Genomic DNA, 22638 nt, shown 5'->3' on the forward strand with positions numbered 1-22638 from the left:
GCTTCATCATCAAGATAAATGTCTGCTGCAAATTAGATTTTTTGAGCTACAGGACTTTAAAAAGCGGAACAACCCAATGCATCCCCCAACACCTGTCACCCAGGCCATCAAACTATGGCCAATCCTGGCCCATTCCCTTCCATGCACCTCCACGTTGTACTGTTAATTGGAAGTCAATCCCAGATATCAAAGAATTCCATCTCTGCTGCAGAGACAGATTGAATTGTTTGTTTTGTTTTGTTTGAAGCCAGCGTCCTTCTCCACAGTACAGCTAGAGGCCAGAGAGTAACATGTTCTTCAACTGCCCTGGGGCACCAAGTCGGTGCTGTAGTCAGGACCGCCACCTGGGCCACTGTCTGCAAAGGTCCTCTCCAGGAGTGTGTGCAGTCACGTTGGAGCATTTTCCTCGGGCTGTGGCGAAGGCAAGGGGTGCATCTTATTCCCCACGCCCAGGGTGCTGGTTAGTGCTTAGCAGCCCATCACCTAGGACGGGCTCAGCCTGCTCTGTAAGTGGCTGCGGGAGAGCGCCGGGGCACTTGCTGGTTCCCAGACACGTGTGGACTGAGATCTGTGTCCCATCTTTGTTTCTCTTAAAAGATCAAAGAGGAAAGTCCTTGGAAGGAAAGATTCTGGAGACATGTCGGTTCGAAGCAGATCGAGAGCTCCTCTGGGAGGCCTTGGCGGCTGCGCTGCTTCTGGCTCGTCACCAGGCAGCAGCGGGACAACCCCGAACAGCCAGAGGTCTCCTGGTCTCATCTATCGAAATGCCAAAAAGTCCAACACTTCGAGCGAAGAGTTCAAGCTGCTGCTCCTCAAGAAGGGCAGCCGCTCCGATTCCAGCTACCGCATGTCGGCGGCCGAGATCCTCAGGAGCCCCGTGGTGCCCAAAGCCCCTGGCGAGCTCCAGCTGGAGTCCCCGCACTGCGGCGAGGACGCCCCGCACACGGCCCCCGGGGCCGAGGCCTTGTCCCCACTCTCCCCGTGCTCGCCGCGTATCAATGCCGAAGGCTTTTCTTCCAAGAACTTCACCAGCACAGCGTCAGCGAGGGTTGGGCGCTCCCGGGCCCCGCCGGCCGCCAGCAGCAGCCGCTACAGTGTGCGCTGCCGGCTGTACAACACGCCCATGCAGGCCATCTCGGAGGGCGAGACGGAGAACTCGGACGGCAGCCCGCATGACGATCGCTCCTCCCAGAGCTCCACATAGGCTGCGGGCAAGCCCTTCCCTTCCTGTAGGAAAGGCTGGCAGGGAGGACTGGGGAGAGATCCCCACAGGTTGGGGTGGCATTGCAGCGTAGCGAGGCATTGTTGAGTACGTGTTGAGGAAACCAAGTGTGTTGAGTGTTTTTGATTTGTTTCCATGGTTTAAGTAGCTGCACTGTCTTTCGGAGTTGTCTTGAGCTTAGTTGATTTCCCCCAATCTCATTCCTTGTGACAATAGAAAAGACCGATCTGTCTGATTTTCATGAAAGCTAGACAAAGTTTTCCCAGAGCTGCCTGATCAGAACATGAAGCTGTCCCGGTCATGGTCCCTTCAAGAAGATGAAATTACTCTGGAGGTTTGGTATTTTTTTACATTACAGTGAAAACTAAAGCAAAATTTAGAAGAAAGAACTACACATATGTAAATACCATATTTTTGATAAAAATCTATAAATAGATTTATCAATGCTGAGTGGACATGAGGCCAATTATCTGCCACACACCAACCGTTTATACAACACACAAAAATAAAGTATAATAAACTGTATTCTGTGAATACCATTTTCATATCAACTACCATATTTAAATGTCCACGATATGATTTCTGAATGATAACCCTCGAACAGAAATTCCAAATTGGCGAAACAAAGGCAAGTCGTGTCGTGACCTGGAGCAATTGGATGTAATGAATTCAGATAATGTATTTTTGTGGCAAATCACAGCATTAAACAAGTTACTAGCAGCTCGTGGCTGTGATTTGCCATGTGGTCAGTTGCACAGAATGGAAAGCATGCTTTTGATTTCTTTTTGAATCAGGGAGAGAAGTCATCATTGTCAACCCCAAGCCCCGGGCGGCACTCACAACTGTCCTGCAGTCCTCCCGTGAGGGTCTTGAAGGAGAAGGGAAACCAGTAGTCAGTTTTAGTTTGTTTTATATTACACTACTGGGGACATGAACAGTCATCAGTTAATGACTACAACCTTTAAACTCCTTAAACACTTTATTAGCTCCAGATTCTGAAACTAACAAACATGAATTGGGAAAGCATGCCACAGAGCTATGACTTCTCAGAAAGTACCTGCAGTGAGTTTTCAGTGGAGTTTTCTCTGTGCTGAAGAGATTCATGCTACCTAAAAATGAACAGAAATGACACTGTGAACAATGTAGTGGGAAACTAGGTGTGTGTGTGCGTTATTTATATTCACTCTTTAAACTGGGAATGGGGAACAGCTCTGGTTCACAATGCTACATACAACTGAGCTTTCGTCTGCTTTTACTCTATCTGCTTGATGGCAAAAGGCGAGGGTGGGGGTGGGGAAGGCAATGTCAGGGCAGGTGCTCTGATGAAATGAAGGCAGGGAAACAAGCTGAATTACTTGAAATTACTTGAATTTTCTTGTCTTAAAACTGAAGAACAACACATAAGTGTGCAAGTTGAAATCTGCCAACGGTTTCTACACCTCTGACTTTAACCCGAACTGATAGTACTCTTTGGAATCATATGTCAGAAATATAAGCAGCTATGTACTTAGAATAGGTTTTGAAAATAGAACTGAGAAGGTATGTGGCCTGGTAAAGCGTAGGATGTGATTCGAGTGATAGTAACTGCTGAGACGTTGATTGACAGCCGGCTTTACGCTGATGCAAATAGGATTTGGGAGAGCATGATGTGTGAGGAGGGGGTTTGTGGTTTGGGATTAATTGATGCAAATGAAGGAGAAAGCCTGATCTAAGACATTGTCTTTCAATAGAAACAACTTTCTGAAATGTTACAGATTCAGAATTACACATCTGATTGTTGTTGATGTTTGGTTTGTTGTTTGGAAAGTTAAAAAAAAAAAGGCTTCTTCTACTATTTGTTACCGCGACCAAATTGTGTTCATTTCTGTCATCCTTGTATGCAAAATGGGTGCTGGGGGTGGAGGGGCAGAGGAGGCAATTGAGAGTGTGTGTGCACGCCTGTGTTGGGGATAGATAAGCTAGCTACCTGGTAAAGGGTTTGAACACTCACAAAGTGTTACACTTTTAATTAAATGAAAAATGTGTTGGGGTTTGAACAAATGGACCATTAGGGAAGCAAGGCGGCATGGTTGCCGTCACGTGCGAACACTTGGCAAACAAAGTTGTTAGCATTGCTTCCAGTCACAATAGGCAATCTTCTTGTAAGTTTCATAAAAGCAGTTCGTTTGCAGTATGGCTTTTGTGTAGTTAGGGGGTTTTTTAAGCGTGAGGAAAAGTATGTGGGCTTTAAAAGGGATTCTAAATCCTGACTAGAAAACACATGAATTGGCTTTAAGAAAAATGTCACCTTATTATTGACATTAATTTCAGTATGGCATCATATATATTTTAAAATACATATTGGCTTCACTTGTGAGGCAATAAGATACCTTCTATATTAATGATCACAGAATTAACCCTTATAATATAGTTTTACTTATTTTGTTTACTCTAAAAATCTATAGCAGAGTTTCTCTATATTTCATAGATTTAAAAAACACAAATAAAGATGGATTTTAAATTCACTGTGGAAAAGAATATTAAATAAAAACAGAGGAAGAGCCAGCAATTCCTTAAGAATCTGGAATATTCTGCTTGGCTTTATTATATAGCAAATGAGACCAAGGTTAGGGCTGTTACCATCACTGCCAGCTTCCAGCAGGATACACACATTAGGTATTGGAACAAACATCAAGCTGAACTTTTCTTCTGTTGTCAGCACTGATACTCATTTTTGGTTCTTTACACTTTCACATGTCTGTCGTGTGGGGGATTTTTTTCCTTTAAAAAAATTTTTTTACTAAATTCTGATTTGATTTTGGTTGCTTTTTGTTATTTTTGGCTAAGTAGAGGACACGGGCTAGTGGTAGCGAACTTGCCAGTGGCCAGCAGTGAGCAGGCGAGGCCACCTGCTGCCCTGGTGGCACTGAGACAGCTGGAGGACAGAGATGCACAACTCGGAGGGAGGTTCCGGTCCTAGAACCAGTTCATGCTGGCCGAAAAGACAATGGTTTATGGACTTGCATCCATTTTGTATTTTTGTAATATTTGTAAATATGAACTTTTTAAATTGTTGCAAAGATGGTTTCTTTTGTAAGATGTTTTCAACGTTTACATTCAATCCAAGCCTTTGTATATTTTAGAGCTGTGCAACACTTTAAGTCTTGTATTTATTTTTAGTAAAAACGGTGACAGTTGCATTGTGAACCCCTCTCAATAAAATGTATCAGAAAAGTTTGATTACCTAGAACGTGTGTATAGAAACTGCAAATAAACGTGACTGCAATTAAATAATGTGTTTGTCTCTTCCGTGTGTACTGATATGGGGGTCCCGCCAAGTGTTTGACAAGCAACTGTATATAAAAGAGGAATTTATCATGACCGAAGTATAAGAAAAAAACACTCCATGTCCACCGGGAACTGTTCTAGGTTAGTATCCCATAAAAAGAACCTATTTGCAGTGTCCAACCTACTTTCCTGTAGCTTGCCTGTGTGCCAGGAAATAATCGTGACATTAGTTTGCTGTATCCACCTGCTATTTTTTTGCTAAGCATTTAGAGTATGTTCAGCTCAAAGCATGCAGCCTCAATCCAGGCTAAATAACATGCCACTAGACAACACACGTGTGCTTTGTTACATAGCAAACTTCTACAACAGCTGGTGCTCCAGATACTTTGGATACACTAATTCAGGCACTTTCCATAGCATGCCCATTTTAAGAGGGAAAATCGAAGCAGAGAATGATTAGTCGGCTTGCCTAACATCTTAGAGCAACTGACTGTTGGCATTGGGTTCAAAGGCAATAAATATGGTACCAGGGTATGTGTTAGTCATTCTCTGCAACCTGTAGTGCTAGATAGTAAACATCTTTCCCCACATTCCTACCAGAACAAGTGCAGGGCAAAATGTTAAACCCAGCCCTCCTCCCCCATTCAAATTTAAGCGGGAGGTGCATAGTTGGAACCAAGACAATGTGGCCATCTCTGTGTGTGTAACAGGGGATGGGTGGGTGAGTCGGGGTTAGATTTCAAGCAAGACTTTAAATAACCTAGCGAAAGTGGGGAGGCCACCTACCCAGGTGCCTCACCGCATCTAGCCACGTCTGATTGGCCAGGCCAAGCGAAGGGAGGCTACAGCCTGGAGCTCTGCACAGCGAAGCCGCAGAAATCACTGCTCCTTGGTATGGTACCATTGTAACTGCCTCAGGAATTGAAAACTGATGTGGCTAAGCCCGCCTCTCACTGGGCGGTGCCCCGCCCCACTGCCAGCTCTAGCAATGCCCGCTGCCACTGGTGGGTGGGAATTAATGGAATTGGCCAGTCAAAGGCCAGCACGTGCCTTGGGCGGTCACTGATTGGTCAGTGGAGTCACGGAGGTTTCTGGTCACGTACGTGCTAACTCTGGGACACGATGCGCAAGTTGAGCCGTATTTCTGTCACGATGACCGTTGGGATCTTGCAGTGCGCCTAGTCGCCATAAGGCCGAGCAGCGGGAGCCATTTCTTCGTGTGGTCAGGAGTACTGCAGGGCGGAGCGGCCGCTGAGCCCAGAGCAGGTAGGTGCCGGTGGAGTTTTCTTTTCCTGACCTTGAACTTTCTCTCCCTGTAGCACCAGTCCTGCGCGAGGCGGTAGGGCCTAACGGCTGGGGCTCCGTGGCTGGCCAGTGTGTGCTCCCAGGGCAGAGAAAGGCTTTGCTTGGCAGCCTCAAGTTGTACCAGGACCCAGATCTGGGGCGGTTTGTGGGACCCGGAACAGAAAGCTTGAGCCTTGAGCTTTGGCCCTACTATGTGCTCCTGAGTCCCTCATTATTTTCCATCCTTTCTCTTCCTGAATGGACGGGATGGCAGGGAGAGGGAGCGAAGCTGATTCACAGTTTGCAGTTAAAAGATCAGGAGTTGATTCCTAGAATGTGTTTTGGGCTTGAGATGTGCGTTTCGAAGCCTTGCTGCTGACCCTCTATGACCAAGCGCAGACAGTAGGAAGGCGCGTCCAACCAATGAAATAGTTTTATCTTGGCACAGCATTTTCTGAATTTTTTTCATATGAGAAATCTTCCAAAATGTTACCAACGTGGCCAACATGAAACTCTGTGTGTGTGTGTGTGTGTGTGTGTGTGTGTCCTTTCGCTTTAGAGTAAACACTGTTTTAATTCTCATCTTCCGTAGGCTGGATTGAACCCTCGTGCTGTCCTGCCTGTTTTACACGGAAGTGGGGGTCGGGCAATGGGAGGTCGCCGACTCTCCGGGCCAGTGGCGCTTTGCTCCAGCAATGCTGCAAACCTGGGGGTCCCCGTGTAGCAGGGACGGGGTCGCAGGATGTCGTGGCATCTCTGTAGGGTCGCTCTCGGATCTCTGCTGCCCGGTTGGCCGTCGGACAGAGTGTCCTCCCGAGCAGGACAGGGGCCCTGGCGTGCGGCGTCCCGAGCATTACACGGGACCGGGCCGTGTGGCCTCCTGAGCAGGACGCGGGGCTTGGCGTGTGGCCTCCCGAGCAGGACGCAGGGCTGGGCGAGACATGGGGCTTGGCGTGTGGCCTCCCGAGCAGGACACGGGGCTTGGCGTGTGGCCTCCCGAGCAGGACGTGGGGCTTGGCGTGTGGCCTCCTGAGCAGGACAGGGGCCCTGGCGTGCTGCGTCCCGAGCATTACACGGGGCCGGGTGTGTGGCCTCCCGAGCAGGACACGGGGCTTGGCGTGTGGCCTCCCAAGCAGGACACGGTGCCGGGCGTGTGGCCTCCCAAGCAGGACACGGGGCTGGCCGTGTGGCCTCCCGAGCAGGACGTGGGGCTTGGCGAGAATGGGGCCGGGCGTGTGGCCTCCTGAGCAGGACAGGGGCTGGCCGTGTGGCCTCCCAAGCAGGACACGGGGCTGGCCGTGTGGCCTCCCAAGCATGACGTGGGGCTTGGCGAGACATGGGGTCGGGCGTGTGGCCTCCCGAGCAGGACAGGGGCTGGGCGAGACATGGGGCCGGGCGTGTGGCCTCCTGAGCATTACACGGGACCGGGTGTGTGGCCTCCTGTGCAGGACAGGGGCTTGGCCGTGTGGCCTCCCGAGCAGGACACGGGGCTTGGCGAGACATGGGGTCGGGCGTGTGGCCTCCTCAGCAGGACAGGGGGCTTGGCGTGTGGCCTCCCGAGCAGGACAGGGTCTGGCTGTGTGGCTTCCCGAGCAGGACACGGGGCTGGCCGTGTGGCCTCCCGAGCAGAACGCGGGGCTGGGCGAGACATGGGGCTTGGCGTGTGGCCTCCTGAGCAGGACACGGGGCTGGCCGTGTGGCCTCCTGAGCAGGACATGGGGCTGGGCGTGTGGCTTCCCGAGCAGGACATGGGGCTGGGCGTGTGGCCTCCCGAGCAGGACAGGTGCCAGCCGTGTGGCCTCCCGAGCAGGACACAGGGCTGGCCGTGTGGGCTCCCGAGCAGGACACGGGGCTGGGCGAGACATGGGGTCGGGCGTGTGGCCTCCCGAGCAGGACACGGGGCTTGGCGAGTGGCCTCCCGAGCAGGACAAGGGCCAGCCGTGTGGCCTCCTGAGCAGGACAGGGGCCAGCCGTGTGGCCTCCCGAGCAGGACAGGGGGCTGGCCGTGTGGCCTCCCGAGCATGACACGGGGCTTGGCGTGTGGCCTCCCGAGTAGGACAGGGGCCAGCCGTGTGGCCTCCCGAGCAGAATGCGGGGCTGGGCGAGACATGGGGCTTGGCGTGTGGCCTCCCGAGCAGGACAGGGGGCTGGCCGTGTGGCCTCCACGAGCAGGACAGGGGGCTTGGCGTGTGGCCTCCCGAGCAGGACAGGGGGCTGGCCGTGTGGCCTCCACGAGCAGGACAGGGGGCTTGGCGTGTGGCCTCCCGAGCAGGACACGGGGCTTGGCGAGACATGAGGTCGGGCGTGTGGCCTCCTGAGCAGGACGCGGGGCTTGGCGAGCGGCCTCCCGAGCACGGGCTTGGAGCAGCAGCTGCGGGAGCCTGGCCACGAGGGACTGAGTGGTCTCGGGAAGTGGGTAGGGGCGAGGAAACCGTGGATCCCTGGAACCTGTGGAAAGGATCTGTGGGTACATTACCACAGTTTTTGTTTTTCCCCAAATTGGCTTGTCGGGCTGCTGTGGGCGACCGGGTTCAACCACGTTTCTAAACGCAGTCCAGAGCACTAACCCCGTTTTGGTCCCATGTCAGGGTGAGCTGTGCCTTATCGGATACGCAGGTGGCAAAGCCAATGGCCTGTGGCTTGGAAACGTGAGTTTTGAAAATGCATTTTAAATGGCTTTAATGTCTAAAAAGAAAAGAATGTCTTACATAGCTTCTTGTTTTTTAATGTTATCTCAAACTATTTAAGTTTCTATCCTAAAATGTGAGTGTCATTTTAGGTAAACTCCTTTTACAGGATTTCCAGTGTAAATAATTAAATGCATTCAATTTGCTTAATCTCGTGGTAGTTGAGTCTCTCACAGAAGGCTGGCGAAGCTGTCATTATTTGCTTTGAGGAATGACTTGGAGGAAGCTCATCCGCTGGATGCCCAGTGTGTCACTGTGCCCCTTAGAGTGTGTGAGCCGGAGATGCAGACACAGCGCCGAAGTATCTGCCTGAATGAAATGCAAGCCCGGGTCATTTGGACTTCAATTTCAAGTGTTTTTGACAAAAACCCAGTTCTTTGTGTCATGCAATGATATTTAGAAGTTACAACTATTTATTCACAGGAGAGCTGTTCACTTCTCAACACGGTGTGAATGGAAGCTGCATGCCATGACTCCAGATGCATTCTCAGGATTTTTGGTGATAAATGGTTTTGCTACAGCGGAGGCTCTTGCTGTCTCTAGCACTCATTGTTGCAAGCTTGAAATAATTTATTTAGTCCTCATGAATCCATGAGGTGTTTTAGACTTTAAAAACACAGAAGAGCACAGAGCTGTTAAGCAACTTGTCTAAAGTCACACAGCTAAAGAGTTGGGGAAATGAGACTCAAACCCAGGTGTTGTGGACACAAGACTAAGGTCTTAGTCTCTGGTGTCCTCTTCCATAACTAGAGTATGCGCTGTTTTCCTTAGAAGCATGACGTGTGGCATTGTGCTGGTTGTTTGGGACACGTTGTGATGGGCAGCTGGCTGGCAGGGCATCTTGGTGTGCACTGACTTGTCCTAGGTACAGAGATGCTGCCAGAGGGAGTGCTGAGCAGAAACTCCACAATGGGGTGGGCTGCTCTGTGAACGTGGCACCAAGTACAAATGGCAGGCCAGGGCAGACTCTGCACGTGCTGCTCGTGGTCTCTAACTCTGGCCCAGTTGTTGGCAGCTGGAGGTTGGTGCGGCGGGGAAGGGTCGGAGTGAGAGCACTTGACAACAGTGGTCGGCAAATTTGTCTGTAGAAAGCTTGGGTGGAGCCGACTTGGAGCCACACAGACAGCTGCAGGCCGTGATAGGGGCTGCCCTGCACTGCGCTGTTGTCGAAGAAGGGGCTCGAGCGACTTTCTGCCTTAAGGTGTGGTTATTTATTGGATATATCTGAGTGAGAGTGTGTGCAAGCTGGAGTGAGCTGTTGCCTGGTTCACAGCCCAGATGCCCACAACACGTGCTCGCTTCAGCAGCACATATACCAGATGCCCACAACAGCCAAGGCTGGGCCAGGCTGAAGGCAGGAGGCAGCAGCTCAGTGCAGCTCTGCCCCGGTGCCAGGGCCTGCTGCTTCCCATAGAGGTCATCGGCATGAAGCTGGACAGGATGCGGGCAGCCCAGCATGCCCACTGTGACCGCTAGACCAAATGCCTACCCCTTAAACAGTTTCTTATGAACTGTTTTCCAGTCTTAAAGCCGTAGAAATTCTGGTGGCATATAAACCTCTTAAGAAGAAAAAAGTACTCTCTCTCTCACATGGCCTAGTGGCTAAGGTCCTCGCCTTGATACCATATGGCCGCTGGTTCTAATCCCGGCAGCTCCACTTCCTCTCTGTCTCTCCTCCTCTCAGTACGTCTGACTTTGTAATAAAAATAAAAATAAATCTTTTAAAAAAAAAAGAAAGAAAAAAGTAAAAAACTTCCCAAATTAATTGTGCATAGGAGTTTGCTACCAAGCTGTAATGATATTGTGTCGATATTGGTTGATTAACTGCGAAAATGCCTCGTCTCACTAAAGTGAGCTCATAGGCTTGAGATGTGAATAATTTCTAATGAAAGCATCGGCACAGTGACCACTGCTGTGTGTGATCAGCGGGGTCCCTCACCCATGACCATGACAGAACAGATGAATGTGTTGCACAGTAGATCCAAGAGGTCACTTGGCATTCTTTATGATTGCTGCCAGTTTTGAACCATGTGCAGGGGCCAGCAGAATGCTTCGTCACTGTGGCATACAGCATGGAGCTGTTGTGAGTGCTTGGCTGATTGTCGCCCATGGAGAGCCACTTGCACAGATGCAGGGCTGTTTTGCAGTTTTCTTTGTGAGTGAATTTTTTTTAAGATTTATTTTTATTGGAAAGACAGATGCACAGAGAGGAGGAGAGACAGAGAGGAAGATCTTCCATCTGATGGTTCACTCCCCAAGTGGCCACAATGGCTGGAGCTGAGCTGATCCGAAGCCAGGAGCTTCTTCTGGATCTCCCACTCAGCTTCAGGGTCCCAAAGCTTTGGGCCGTCCTAGACTGCTTTCCCAGGCCACAAGCAGGGAGCTGGATGGGAAATGAGGCTGCTGGGATTGTAACTGGTGCCCATATGGGATCCCAGCATGTTGAAGGCGAGGACTTTAGCCACTAGGCTATCGTGCCGGACCCACGAGCAAATCTTTAAAAATAACTGAAGTGCTCATGAATTGGGAGCTGGTTAAATAAATCAGGGCAGATTTACAAGATATTACACCCAGAGACTTTTTACCATAACTGTGGTATAGCTCACGGTGCCAGTTTGGAAAGACTTATTCTTTTTTTGTTTTGTTGTTTTTGTTTTTTTCTTTATTTTTGACAATCTTTACACACTTAATTAGGGCACAAAGGCTCAAGGGCTACAGAAAAGTGGGTAAGACTATTATTTCCACATTTTTTTCTGTACCTGGGGTAAAGGGGGAAGTAAAGGAAGAATCCCCACGCAGCCTCCCACCCACCCCAGGTCCCCGATGTGGGGCATGCTCCAAGGGTCCTGCTCAAGTGGTTTTGATAGTTCAACAGTTATTAATTGCTGCCAATTTCGCCATTCTAAGCACAATGAAATCTCTCCAGAAACCACTGATTGACATAGTCTACCTTAGAGTCTCCGTTTGCCCAGTTTTTCACTGCCAACACATATGGCTGTGGTAGTTGATTGATTAGTTCTGTCCTCTGTTGTGGTACCGGGTGTCCTCTGCAGGTTCCGATGGACTGCCATATCCTCCACGCGCACCTGGATATACTGTCCACTGCTCCGTCTGAGCCTCTGAGCAGGCTCGGCTCTGGCACTGGCACTCCACGGCAGACCGTGGAACCTGCACTTCTCTTCATGGTTAGGGTTCTGAGTCTGGCAGTTCAATTGGGGAGATTCCCAAAGAAACTTTGTCTGAGGTGTTCCCAGACCAGGTTCTTGTGTGTACTTGCAATTACGTTGCCCGGTACAGTCCATCGCCCCAATCAGCTGGTGGTTGCAATTGCTGGGTCGGCGGAAAGATTTATTCTAGCATGGGTCAGTTTGACTTGGCTTTGAACTTTCTAGCGATTGCATGATGCATTGTCTTTTGTGGCTACAGTAAGCTCGTGGCAGTGACCGTCACCTTTGCTGCAGCAGCAGGATCGGCTTTACTCTCGTCACGGTGGTTCTTCCTTCGTGTGTTTGCACTACAGCATGAGCAGTTACTCATAGTTTGTGTTAAATAGTTTAAATGTAGTTTGAAATAACAGCTCAAATTGAAAGTATTTTAATAACTTGGAGGTTGTCCTATGACATTAGTCTGCATGTATCTGACTTGCAAGGTCATTCTCCCATCTCCCTTTAGTCTTTCTCTTTAGGTTTGGAGAGCGGCATGGAAGCAGCACAGAGATATGACCTGCGTGTTCTAAGTGCACCTCTCATCAGTGCTCGCGTTGGAGAAACGAGTTAGCTTTTCTGATTGTGCCCTTCCAAGTAACTGCACTACGCACGCTCAGCTCAGCAGGCCGGTACGCACTGCTGCAGCCAAGCTCCATTCCCAAGTGCACCTGCAGATGACTTGGGGCTGTCGCCAAACCGTCAAATTCAATTTGGGGGATTTTTTTTTGGTGGGCAGTGGGGGTGCTAATCTTTCACATTCATTTATTTAGGTGGAATACAAATTCAACAAACAGACAGCATGAATCTTCGAGCTGGAGTGAGCCTTCAGGGTGCTCTCAGCCCGCGCCCCCTGGCAGCTGAGGTGGCATTGCGACTAGTGGTCTGCCTGTTCCACAGAGCCCCCTGCCCCGCCGCCTGCTGGGAGCAGAGCCCTTGGCGCTCCCTCCCAAAAGAGCTAGCAGCAGACATGCCACGATTTGGAGTGGCATTTCGCTTTGATTCCTAGGCCTGGCCATGGACATCAGAGCCCTTTGATTTGGAAAGACTTCTGCACCGGCCCTGGAATGGCCCTTATTTTGTCACTGCTATTCAGCCCGGACTCCAGCTTGGGGTGTTCTGCTGGGAAGTAACTTCTGCATGCATTGTTTTTCAGGAGTAGAGGAGTTGCCAGTCTTAAGCGACCAGGCAGTTTCACAAATAAACCCTCCAGTGGGTTTTAAAACCATTTCACGTGGAAGAACCGGATATTCTACTGTTCCATGCAGATGTCTGTTGGTTCCAGCGAAATAGATGTGGTTAGTGTCTCCAACTGAATGTTCGACCTTTTCTTTTTATCGTGCTCCTTTTCTAAATCGAGTCTGCTGTCGTACAGTGAAACGCATAGATCTGAGGTGAATGCTTTCTTCTGATTTTGACAGTGATAGGAAGTTTCTACGAGCATTCATGTGTACATTTATTTGTGGACATATATTTTTATTTTGGGTAAATACTCAGAAATTGAATTGGTAGGTTGATAAGTAAGTTCAAATTTAACTTTATGAGAATCTGTTCAATAGTTTTTTTTTCTAAACTGGTTTTGCCATTTTTATGTTTCCCTTCCACTGTGCTGTTTCTTAATCCTGGAGGTTAAGGCAAAATACAGATTGCTATAGATAATCAGACTTAACAGGAAACCCATACATTCAATTAAATAAAGACACGGTGCAGGCGGTTCACTTCTGTCAATCCTAACCATTCTCCTCTTTGGAGTTGTTGCTAACCACCTACCAAGCATAAGGCAGTAATCCAAGATTTAATTATTTTTATTTGAAAGGCAGATTGACAGAGAGCAGGAGTGACAGGGAAAGAGATGTTTCCATCTGCTGGCTCACTCCCCAAGCGGCTGCAATGGCCGGAGCTGAGCCGATCTGAAGCCAGGAGCCAGGAGCTTCTCTGACGTCTCCCACGTGGGTGCAGGGTCCCGAAGCATTGGGAGAGCCTGTGCTGTTTTCCCAGGCAGGGAGCTGAATGGCAAGTGGAGCATCTGGGATTTGAACCAGTGCCCTTATGGGATGCTGACGCTTGTAGATGGTATATTAACTTGTTGAACCACCATGCCAGCCTCCCGCACACCACACACACTTTAATAAGGATTAATCTATAGTCCAATTCCAGATTGTTTTGCTTATCTAATCAGTGCAAGGCCTACTTGTTATTTGTATCTTGTATTTCAAGACAAAGTTACACAGCTGCAAAGTTTGTTTATGTTGAAATTTTTCCTTAACTTAATAGTTTATTCCTAGAACAGGTTTCTCATATGAAATCTAGCGGCCCCTTACTGTCTGTCTACTTATTTATAACTTGTCTTCTTCCACAATGTTTAAAGGGGGTGTATAGGTTAATGCATTGAGAAATGGGTGCTTAACCACCTTTTCCTATCTTGTCCACAGAGTGGCACTGTGGGATTACTTAAAAATCAAAAGCCACCTACCATTTAGTTTTCTCCTCGTGGTTCCAGGTATTGGTTTCAATGTACTTCTGGCTCTGGAAGGCTAGTTTCTGTACACTGGAGCAGGTAAGGGCTTACGCCCAGTGGGAAATGAATGGGCCTCAGCACTGGCTGGGTTTCCAAGAGTCTGCTTGTCCGTGTCCATCTCACCCCCAGTGAGCGCAGGTGCTGGGTGGGATTTCCCAGCCGGCTCATGAAAATGAAGCCTTTAGCTTTGCTTTTTCATTCGATCAGTCGTAGTTTGTTTTCATTTACTAGCACGTCTGCCTCAGATAAAGACATGCTTTATGAGCCGAACACTATCTGTTCATGTAACGTAAGTGGTACTGACTGCTGGTCGCCAGTCACATCCACACTGCTGCAACCCGCCATCCCTGCGGTGTGCCTGGCGAGTACACACACAGCTGCTCCTCCCCTCTGAAGGCACGCTCCTTCTCCTTGCACACTGGGAGCTGGCCATTTACACTGTGCCCTGTCCTCCTGTAGGAGGAAATGCAGAGCAGTTCAGTGCTCCTTTTTAGTTTCAACCTCTAAGCAGTGATTCTTTTGATAAAATGCATTCTCTCCTTGTCCCTTGTGTTAACTGTTTGCTTTCTTTGTCATACCAAGGTGAATTCTTTTCTGATCTCTGCTTTCACCTGAGGCTTTGGTGACCATTTGTAAAGGTGATGAAACACAAAAACAAGTGAGATGCGGAACTGCCAAGTGACCTTGCTCCCTGCAAGCGCCTGTGGCGCTTCCCCGAGTGCACCAGTAACCTGCGGCCTTTAATCCCGGCAGGAGGAAGGCGCCACCGCCTCCGAGGAAATGGGTTCTGAGGAGCACAAGGAAGAGCCAGGCAAGATGGTGGCGGATGTCCTGAGCCACTGCCAGGTAGGAAAGCTTGTGCGCGCCAGGGGACACTGCCCAATTCCAAGTGCAAATTCTCTGTCATGTAAAGGGCAAGTCAGCAAGTCACTGACCTTACGCCACATCAGGCTATTCTGGTCTCGTTCCCTGGTGTTGTGTATAGCCAACTCTAGTTCGAATAATATCTCTAGGTTGAAATGCTGAAATAGCAATATATAGATTTCATTCTTTTAAAAAATTGAAAAAGCCTGTTCCTGATCCCTTTCAAGTTATTTCTCTCATTTAGATTGGCCAATATAGAATTAGGTTTCCCTCTGGAGTCTTTAAAGGTAATTGGCTGATGGGAATGCACCGAAGCGCCTAATGCACATGAAGGCAGTTCTGCTGAAACAAAGCGGCCCATGCCTTTTCAAGAGTGTCTTACGTGACTTTGTTATATAAGCTAGCTTGTTAGACGCGATTGATAGAAGTTTGTATTATCAAGGGTTTAGTGAGATGCACACCCAAGAAGTAATGAGAATTCATTTTGCGGAAAAAAAAGTTTTCTGACTTGTGAAGTTCCCTGAATGAAGCGAGCAACACTTTGAGATGGAAACCTGCTCGCAGGCATGTTCCCACATGGTGGCGCTGCAGAGGCCTGGCGGCTGTGCCTCTTAGCCAAGCAGGACCAGGGCTGCAGCTGCTCCTCTTGAGGTTCCCACCTGTCGGAAAGGCCTGCGCTGGCAGCCCACCCCACTGAGCCAGGCCCGCTCTTCCCGGGGTCCTAAGTCTCATGTTCTTCCCTGCGTCGTGGCACTGATCTTACAGCACTAATCACAGCACGGAGCACTTTGGGGTCATGGTGCTTTTGTTCCCAGAAGAACCCCAAAAACACTTTCCATCCCAGTTTTGCGCACAAGCAATTTGAAGCACAGAGAAGTTAAGCTACTTGCCCAATATTCCTACAGCTAATAAGCAGCAGAACTCTAGCCTGGGAAGCCAGCGATGTCCCCAGAGCCCGCGCCATTTCCCTGAGCCTCCGGCCAGCGGCTCCCACACTTGCATGTGGGTCACACCCACTGGGAGGCCTTGTTACACCCCCATCCCTGCCCTCCCCCCGTGCCAGGGCTGGGCCTGAGGACCACAGGGCACAGTCGGGGCTGCGGCTTGTTGTCACTTGGCCTTGGCTCTCTTCAACTAAGGGGACAGATCCCCTGGGAGAGCACCTAGTCAAGTAATTCCCACAGGGCAGGCCCTCGAGAAGTGTTTATTTGAATGAATAAATGAGGAAATGTTTTGGACCTTTCATTTAAGTGTGTGTTTTGTCTGAAATTCATGCATTTCAAGCAGTCGTCCAAGTGTTCTGTGTCGCCCCCTGGTTGAAGCTGGTGGTCCAGCACTCAGAGGGTTTGTATAATTGGCATGACACACAGATGCCTTGGAGCCCGCTACCACCTCGTCCCCGGGTGCCACCTGGCACAGGGCTCTCGCTGGCAGCCCCAGGCCCTGTGCACAGGGTGACTCTGGCCATGCAGCAGATTTGCACAGTTCTTCCCCCAAATCGCCCCTTCCAAATGAGGACTCACTGCACCAGCACGTAGGCTCCTTTCTGAATCTGCACAGGCTCAGAGGGGAGCCAGGCTCGTGCCTGAGCTAGAATAGTGTGTCCCCTAGCCAGGCACCACGCAGCAAAGCAGACGCTGCTGTGGGCTCCGGCTATGTGTAGTGGGTGAAGCCAGCTTGAATGGCATTTTCACACATGCCATTTTCCTTTTAAAATAGGAGCTGCTAATCATTGTTTCTATTATCATAGGTCATATATGACGCCATTCAAAACCTGGATAAGAAGTTTGATGCCATTCACATGAAGCTCTCCAAAAGACAACACAACCGTCTCTCTAAGGTACTCTGGTCCGGCCATGTAAGTATGGGAAAACTCTGCTCGCAGCTCTGATAAAGCCCTGGTGTCGGGGAGGCCACTCAGAGAGCTAAGAGTGCCCGGAGCGCTGGCCTACACAGCCAGCCTGTGTGCACTGCGCCATCAGGTGGGGAGGGCGAGGACCAGGGCTGCCCAGTTACAATGTAGGCTTGCAGTAGAATAAATACCAGAAGCAAAATAGAGCATTCCTGAAAGAATGCGATGCATGTTGCAAGTCAAAGTGATATTACCATATCTGCCTTCTATGCTTACTGCTGATTTATGTTGACTTTGTATTGTTCCAGAAATGCCACGGATATGCATACAGATGTTGTGCTTTCCCATTTTTTAAGAGAAGGACCCAGAAGCCGAAGAAGAAGGAGGAGGAGAAGGTGGGGCCTGACGGTTCTTTCTCTTACCCTATTAGTTACAATTCCCCTTTCCCGGTGCAAGGCGGGAAAATGACAAGATCCTCGTGTCGCCTTCCTTTCTGCATCAGGAAGCAGGGCAAGCCTCATTTGCCAAGCAGCAGGAGCCCCAAGCGCTTGGAGTGAGCCCCCTTCCGGACCTCTTCACAAAAGCCTGTCCGCAGTATTTCATGGAGGACGCACTGAGTGCCTTTTCTTCTGCCTCTGCGCTGGCCCCGCCCTGCTTTGCCAGTCCCACGGAGCGCAGCATCGCCAGCATCTTCTCCACTGGGACTGCCGAGCTGCCTCCAAACATCATGGCCGCCGGCGTGCCAGCCTCTAACGCGGAAGTGCTGAACTACAACACTCCAGTGGACTCTGGCCGTTCAGGCAGCTGCTTCCCGTCTGGTTTTGGTGAGTTTCAAGCGACACACATGATAAGCAGCACAGTTTGAAAGTGTGTCCATCGGCTGCCTCGAGGTGTGCTAGTGGGGCCCTGGCTTCCTCTCGGGAGGCTCCTGCTGCCTGCTGGCCTTTCCTGAAGGCATGGCAGGTCATGGAGCGACGCTGCCCACAGCTGGGCTCTCACGGTGGCCTGGGGCTGAAGTCGTTCGTGTGCTCTTTTTCTTTACCCCTTAAATAATTCAAATTCTCCTGAGGTGGCCATACAGGGTAACACACACATACACATTTGGGTTGATGGTTCTTGGATGGAAAAATGAATTTTCCCAGAAGATTATAAAACCACCTTCAGTGAACACATCCATATTGACTTCAGGGAGGTGACTAAATGAATGCTTATTGGGACACAAGAACATTTCTGCACAACCTAATTAACAGCGAAGCCACAACCTGTTATGAATGCTGCATTATTTCATATCTCAGTGACTTGTTTTTGAAACATATAAACCTTCAATAAAAACATATTTATCTGTGCAGATAGACTTGAAAGATGAATGAAATACTCATAAAAAGTCACCTTTGATTTAACTCAGTAAAATTCCATCTTGTTTTCTTGAAAATGGAAGCTAGTGGGGGCTGGCATTGTGGCGTAGTGGCTTAAGCCACTGCTTGCAAACAGTGGTATCCTATATTACAGTACCGGGTCAAGTCCCAGCTGCTTTACTTTCCGTCCTGCTAATGTGCCTGAAAAAGACAAAAGAAAAGAAAAATATTCAAATTAGTGTCTAAGCCATTGGAAATGGGAGTCTAATGGAGTAAAAATAATTTTTAAATTTCCGCATTAAATCCTGAGGGGAGACTTTGCAAAAGAACTAGTTTGGTTTTCAAAGCTATTGGGGTCATAGAAATTAATTGATTAAAGAGAAATTTAAGCAATTAGAAAACTGTAATCCTAAAGAATTTCCATTGTATTAACTAGTTGAACTGTAGCTAGACAGAGATGGAGAGAGAGATTGAAGAAACTCATCGAGTACTTAGAATGATAGTTTTGGTTATGTGCTGGATTCGTGGCTAAAGGGACGTGGGCTTCTTGCCCTGACACGCATGGCTCTGAGGAGTGTGGGTGGAGGGGCTCCTCTGTCAGCCTGTGACTGGACTTTAGACTTGGCGTCTTGGGTACTTCGGGAAAGTTCCTGAGTGCAGACCATTGCTGCCCAGCTCACATCACTCTCCGGGTGACGATCAGCTAAGTGTGACGTGTCTTTCCCTCCCATTGAAGCTACAAGCTCACCAATTGAAAATGAGCCCAGTGTCATGAAGTCGGCCTTTGCGGATGAGCCTTCCGGCTGGAGTGTGGAAGAAGTGCTCCTGTTCCTGAAGCAGAAGGATCCTCACATGATGCCCTCTATTGCTGACCTCTTCAGGAAACACGTAATGCATCTTTTGACTCAGCTTTCCTGTCAGAATGTCTTCGAGTGTTCAAGTGATTTTTCTAAAGATCCTTCAATTGCGTAGTGAACAAATCCTATCGAGGGATCTTTCCATAAAAGACAAAGGTTGTTTGGCCCATTGGCGGGCCTTTAGATGATGAGTTCCTGGCCCGTTCTGTGACCGGGCATTCAAGTGGTCCCTGCACTAACCAGCCTCAGGCTCTCAAGAGCCGAGCAATGAGCCTTGTTACTCCCAGTTGGGCCACCCTTGTGTGGTGGCAGGTGCAGCCACCCTCCCGGCTCTCTGCCCAGCCTCAGACCAGGCGCAGGAGGGGGGATGCCCACGAGCTCCCAGGGGGTGACCTTTAAAAACAGCATTTATTTATTTCTATTTGCAAGGTAGATTTACAGAGAGAGCATGTTCTACTGAGTAAGATTTGGGGCCACATATCTAACGTGCCACTTTCAGGATGGTAGTGCAGTTTGTGTCTGATTAGCTTCGGACAACAGCCTGGCATTCATCATGAAGGCAGCCTCATGCAGCACGCAGACAGCTGGCAGTGATGTCTTGGTCAGTGTCCTGTTACTAACCCTTCTCAGAGAGCTAATGACCATTGGAGAGCCAATTCTACCGTCTTTCTGTTATAAACATGCAATATTGGATACTAGGTAGTTTGATCTAGTTGATATAGATACTGGTTTGAATTTAAGATTAAATTACTTTTTTCTTGCAATGTGCAGTGAATTAATAAATTACCAACTGGCGTTTCAATTTACAAGTTACATTTGCGCGGTCTCCCGCCAGCAGCTGCTTCCTTAGGGGATGCCACGGACCTGGAGAGCTGCCCCAGACTCTCCTTGCCATGTTCCACATAAAGAAACAAGCATTCTCATCAAAACTGCACTGATTTCTCGAAGTCTCTTCTTCCTGCAGGAGATTGACGGGAAGGCTATGCTGCTGCTCTCGAGCGACTTGCTCATCCGGCACCTGGGGCTGAAGCTGGGCGTGGCCGTGAAGCTGGGCCACGCCATCGACAAGCTCAAGGAGGAGAAATGCATCAGCATTTAGACGTTTGAGGGCGCGCCAGTGCATGCTTAGAGTAAAATGATTTTTCTGCTTTCATAGGTTCTTGTGGAACAGATGTCTGTAGTACAGCTAGAATTTCGGAAATATGTTATATTTCATGTACTTTAGAGCCACATAACCTTAGTGTTTGCAAATTCAAAAAGGAAGCTCATTCTCTGTCTTTTCATTACTTGCATTGAGTAGTTCAGAAATATACTTCATGCAGGAAACAGCAAAACCCTTTCATTTTGGTTCATCTTTATAGAACCGAAGCAGCTAACGAGGAAATTTTTATCAGGGATTGACAACTTCTACTGATACTGATATTTTCTGTGATTTGTTCTGCAGTATACTATTCATATTCTATCAGTTTCCACAAGTAGAACAACCATAAGTTATTTTCCTCTCCATTATTAATTCTCTGTATGTTGTTTTAATATTTGTTTAGAGAAAAATAGAACATGAAATATTGTGAAATATTCTTACCAGGTTTTAGATTGCTGATAGATGAGAGTGGTGGTTTATGCAGGAGGCATTGTACTGCAAGGGGAGTTGCATGGAGTCTGCATTTTCTTGCACAAAAGCACCTGTTTTAATGCTTCCATATTTGTGCCACGCTTGCACGTTTAACTATGTATTCATTGTTCACATGTGTCTCTCTCTGAAGAGACTACCTATTTATTCCAAAAATTTTGAAGCCCTAGATTTTATTTATATGTATTTTTATCTTCATGTGAGTACTGCTCATATTAAATGTTATTCTATATTTGAAGTATGGAAAAAGTAAGTCTTTTAAAACAGGAAATGGCACTTTGTACTGTGACAGAAGTCATGATGCACTATATCTGGGAGAGACACTTTCATTTTGTGAAATGTGCCTTCGTCAGCTGCTCTCCCCACTACCTCTTTGGCCCAGGCTGGGGCTAAGAGGCAGCCTGCGGGTTGGCTTCAGTGCGGGAAGCCCCGTCCTGAGCGAGTCTCTGATGGATCCAGCTGCTCCTGAGCCACCTGTCCCGCTGCACTTTGAAGCGAACTTTAGTTTCTGACTTATTGTTTTGGGCTTCATTTAATAAGGACTCTCAAGGGAAATGTAGTCAACGTTATTATTTAGTTATTACTCATCGTTGTTTTGTGCTTAATATGTTATCTCTTGTTAGTGTGTTGGGTAATTGTAGGTATAGTGTTTATAAGCTATGAAAAGTTGTTGCTAATACATTAAACATCTGTTACTCATGCCAGCAAAATGTGTTCACCAGGGGTGAGCACGCATATTTTCTGTTTAGAAAACCAAGTTTTTAAACATACTTGAGTCATGAATGCAGCTACTCAAGGAATGATTTCACCTGCTGTTCCTTTTATACAATGAGCTTTTTGCTTGCACTTTTTTTAATCTTTCTTCAAATTGTGTGAAGATGCTATGCTTAGTTCAACATTCCTCAGGTGTTTGTATTAGATATAATTCTACACCTGTTGGACTTTAAAATAAAGTTAACCACAACAGTTACTGCCAATGCCTCAGATTTCGTTTCACTTCCACCCCATTCTATTAATGCATAAATTTGTTAAAGTTGAAAATAGCAACTCCAGTAACTTTTGGCTTTTATACTGTCCAAACGTAAGTTTTTAAACCTGCCCCAATTCTGTTTGCAGATGCCTGGGAGCAGAGGGCTGCTCTGTTAAAGGGACTTTGGGAGCCTGTAAAAAAAATTCAATCCATGAACTTTGTGTTCAAAACCTTTGGTGCTTATTGTCAATTATGTGGACATGCTAGAAAATGCCAGTGCCTACCCTGCCCACCCCCAATTCCTCCTCCCACCTGAGTTTGCACATCCGACTGGCAACTCTGGCTGGTGCCCACGGGCCTCTCATGAAAGCGAGCCCAGGACAAGCTAAAGGAACAAACATGTGTATCACACAAACCTAACATCAGAAGCAGCAGACGCTTGCCTCTGCCATATGGTGACGGTCATGCTGAGCAGTAGCGACCCACCGTGGGACGGATGACACAGAAGAGCAAAGACAAGGGGGCAGGGACCACTGACAGTCATCAAGGAGGTGGATGTCCCACGCAGGAAGTTTTAAACTTAGACAGTAACGAAAGACATGGGAACTAAAAGTGTATGTGGCTCTTCACTTTTCATACATTGAGGGAAGATCAAAGCCAACATTAAATACGTCTCCTAATGGGACATAAGTCTGGACTAGCATGACCAGTGGCATTTGGCACTGCATATGTAAAGCCTGAAAAATACACAAGCCTATTGACTTAGTAGTTTCACTCTCGGACATTGATTATAAGAAAGTAACCATCTGCTCAAAGTGTAAGCTTAAGGTTGTAGCAAGCCTATTCAGCAAAGTATTGTTAGCAATAGCAAAGAGTTAATAAACCACAGCAGAAGAACTGTTTAAATTCTGTTCTGTCCAGTCCTTGGG

The 22638-nt window shown here is 48.3% G+C and overlaps 2 protein-coding genes across 2 annotated transcripts in view; both read left to right on the forward strand.

Moving 5' to 3' along the window:
• NHS (NHS actin remodeling regulator) overlaps window positions 1-2033 on the forward strand; it is a 325568-nt gene extending 323535 nt beyond the window's left edge. The window contains exon 9 of the mRNA XM_012930430.3: window positions 598-2033. Within this exon, the coding sequence (XP_012785884.3) occupies window positions 598-1204 (607 nt within the window). The 3' untranslated portion in view covers window positions 1205-2033. The remainder of the gene's footprint in view (window positions 1-597) is intronic.
• Window positions 2034-5705: 3672 nt separating this feature from the next.
• SCML1 (Scm polycomb group protein like 1) lies at window positions 5706-20208 on the forward strand. The gene is made up of 7 exons (XM_058658712.1): window positions 5706-5755; window positions 14935-15027; window positions 16796-16885; window positions 17206-17292; window positions 17400-17721; window positions 18989-19140; window positions 20074-20208. Exons 2-7 carry the CDS (start codon window positions 14962-14964, stop codon window positions 20206-20208), a joined length of 852 nt encoding a protein of 283 aa, XP_058514695.1. The 5' UTR covers window positions 5706-5755; window positions 14935-14961.
• Window positions 20209-22638: the final 2430 nt, after the last annotated feature.

The sequence above is a fragment of the Ochotona princeps genome, chromosome X (genome assembly GCF_030435755.1).
Source record: "Ochotona princeps isolate mOchPri1 chromosome X, mOchPri1.hap1, whole genome shotgun sequence".
Lineage (NCBI taxonomy): Eukaryota > Metazoa > Chordata > Mammalia > Lagomorpha > Ochotonidae > Ochotona > Ochotona princeps.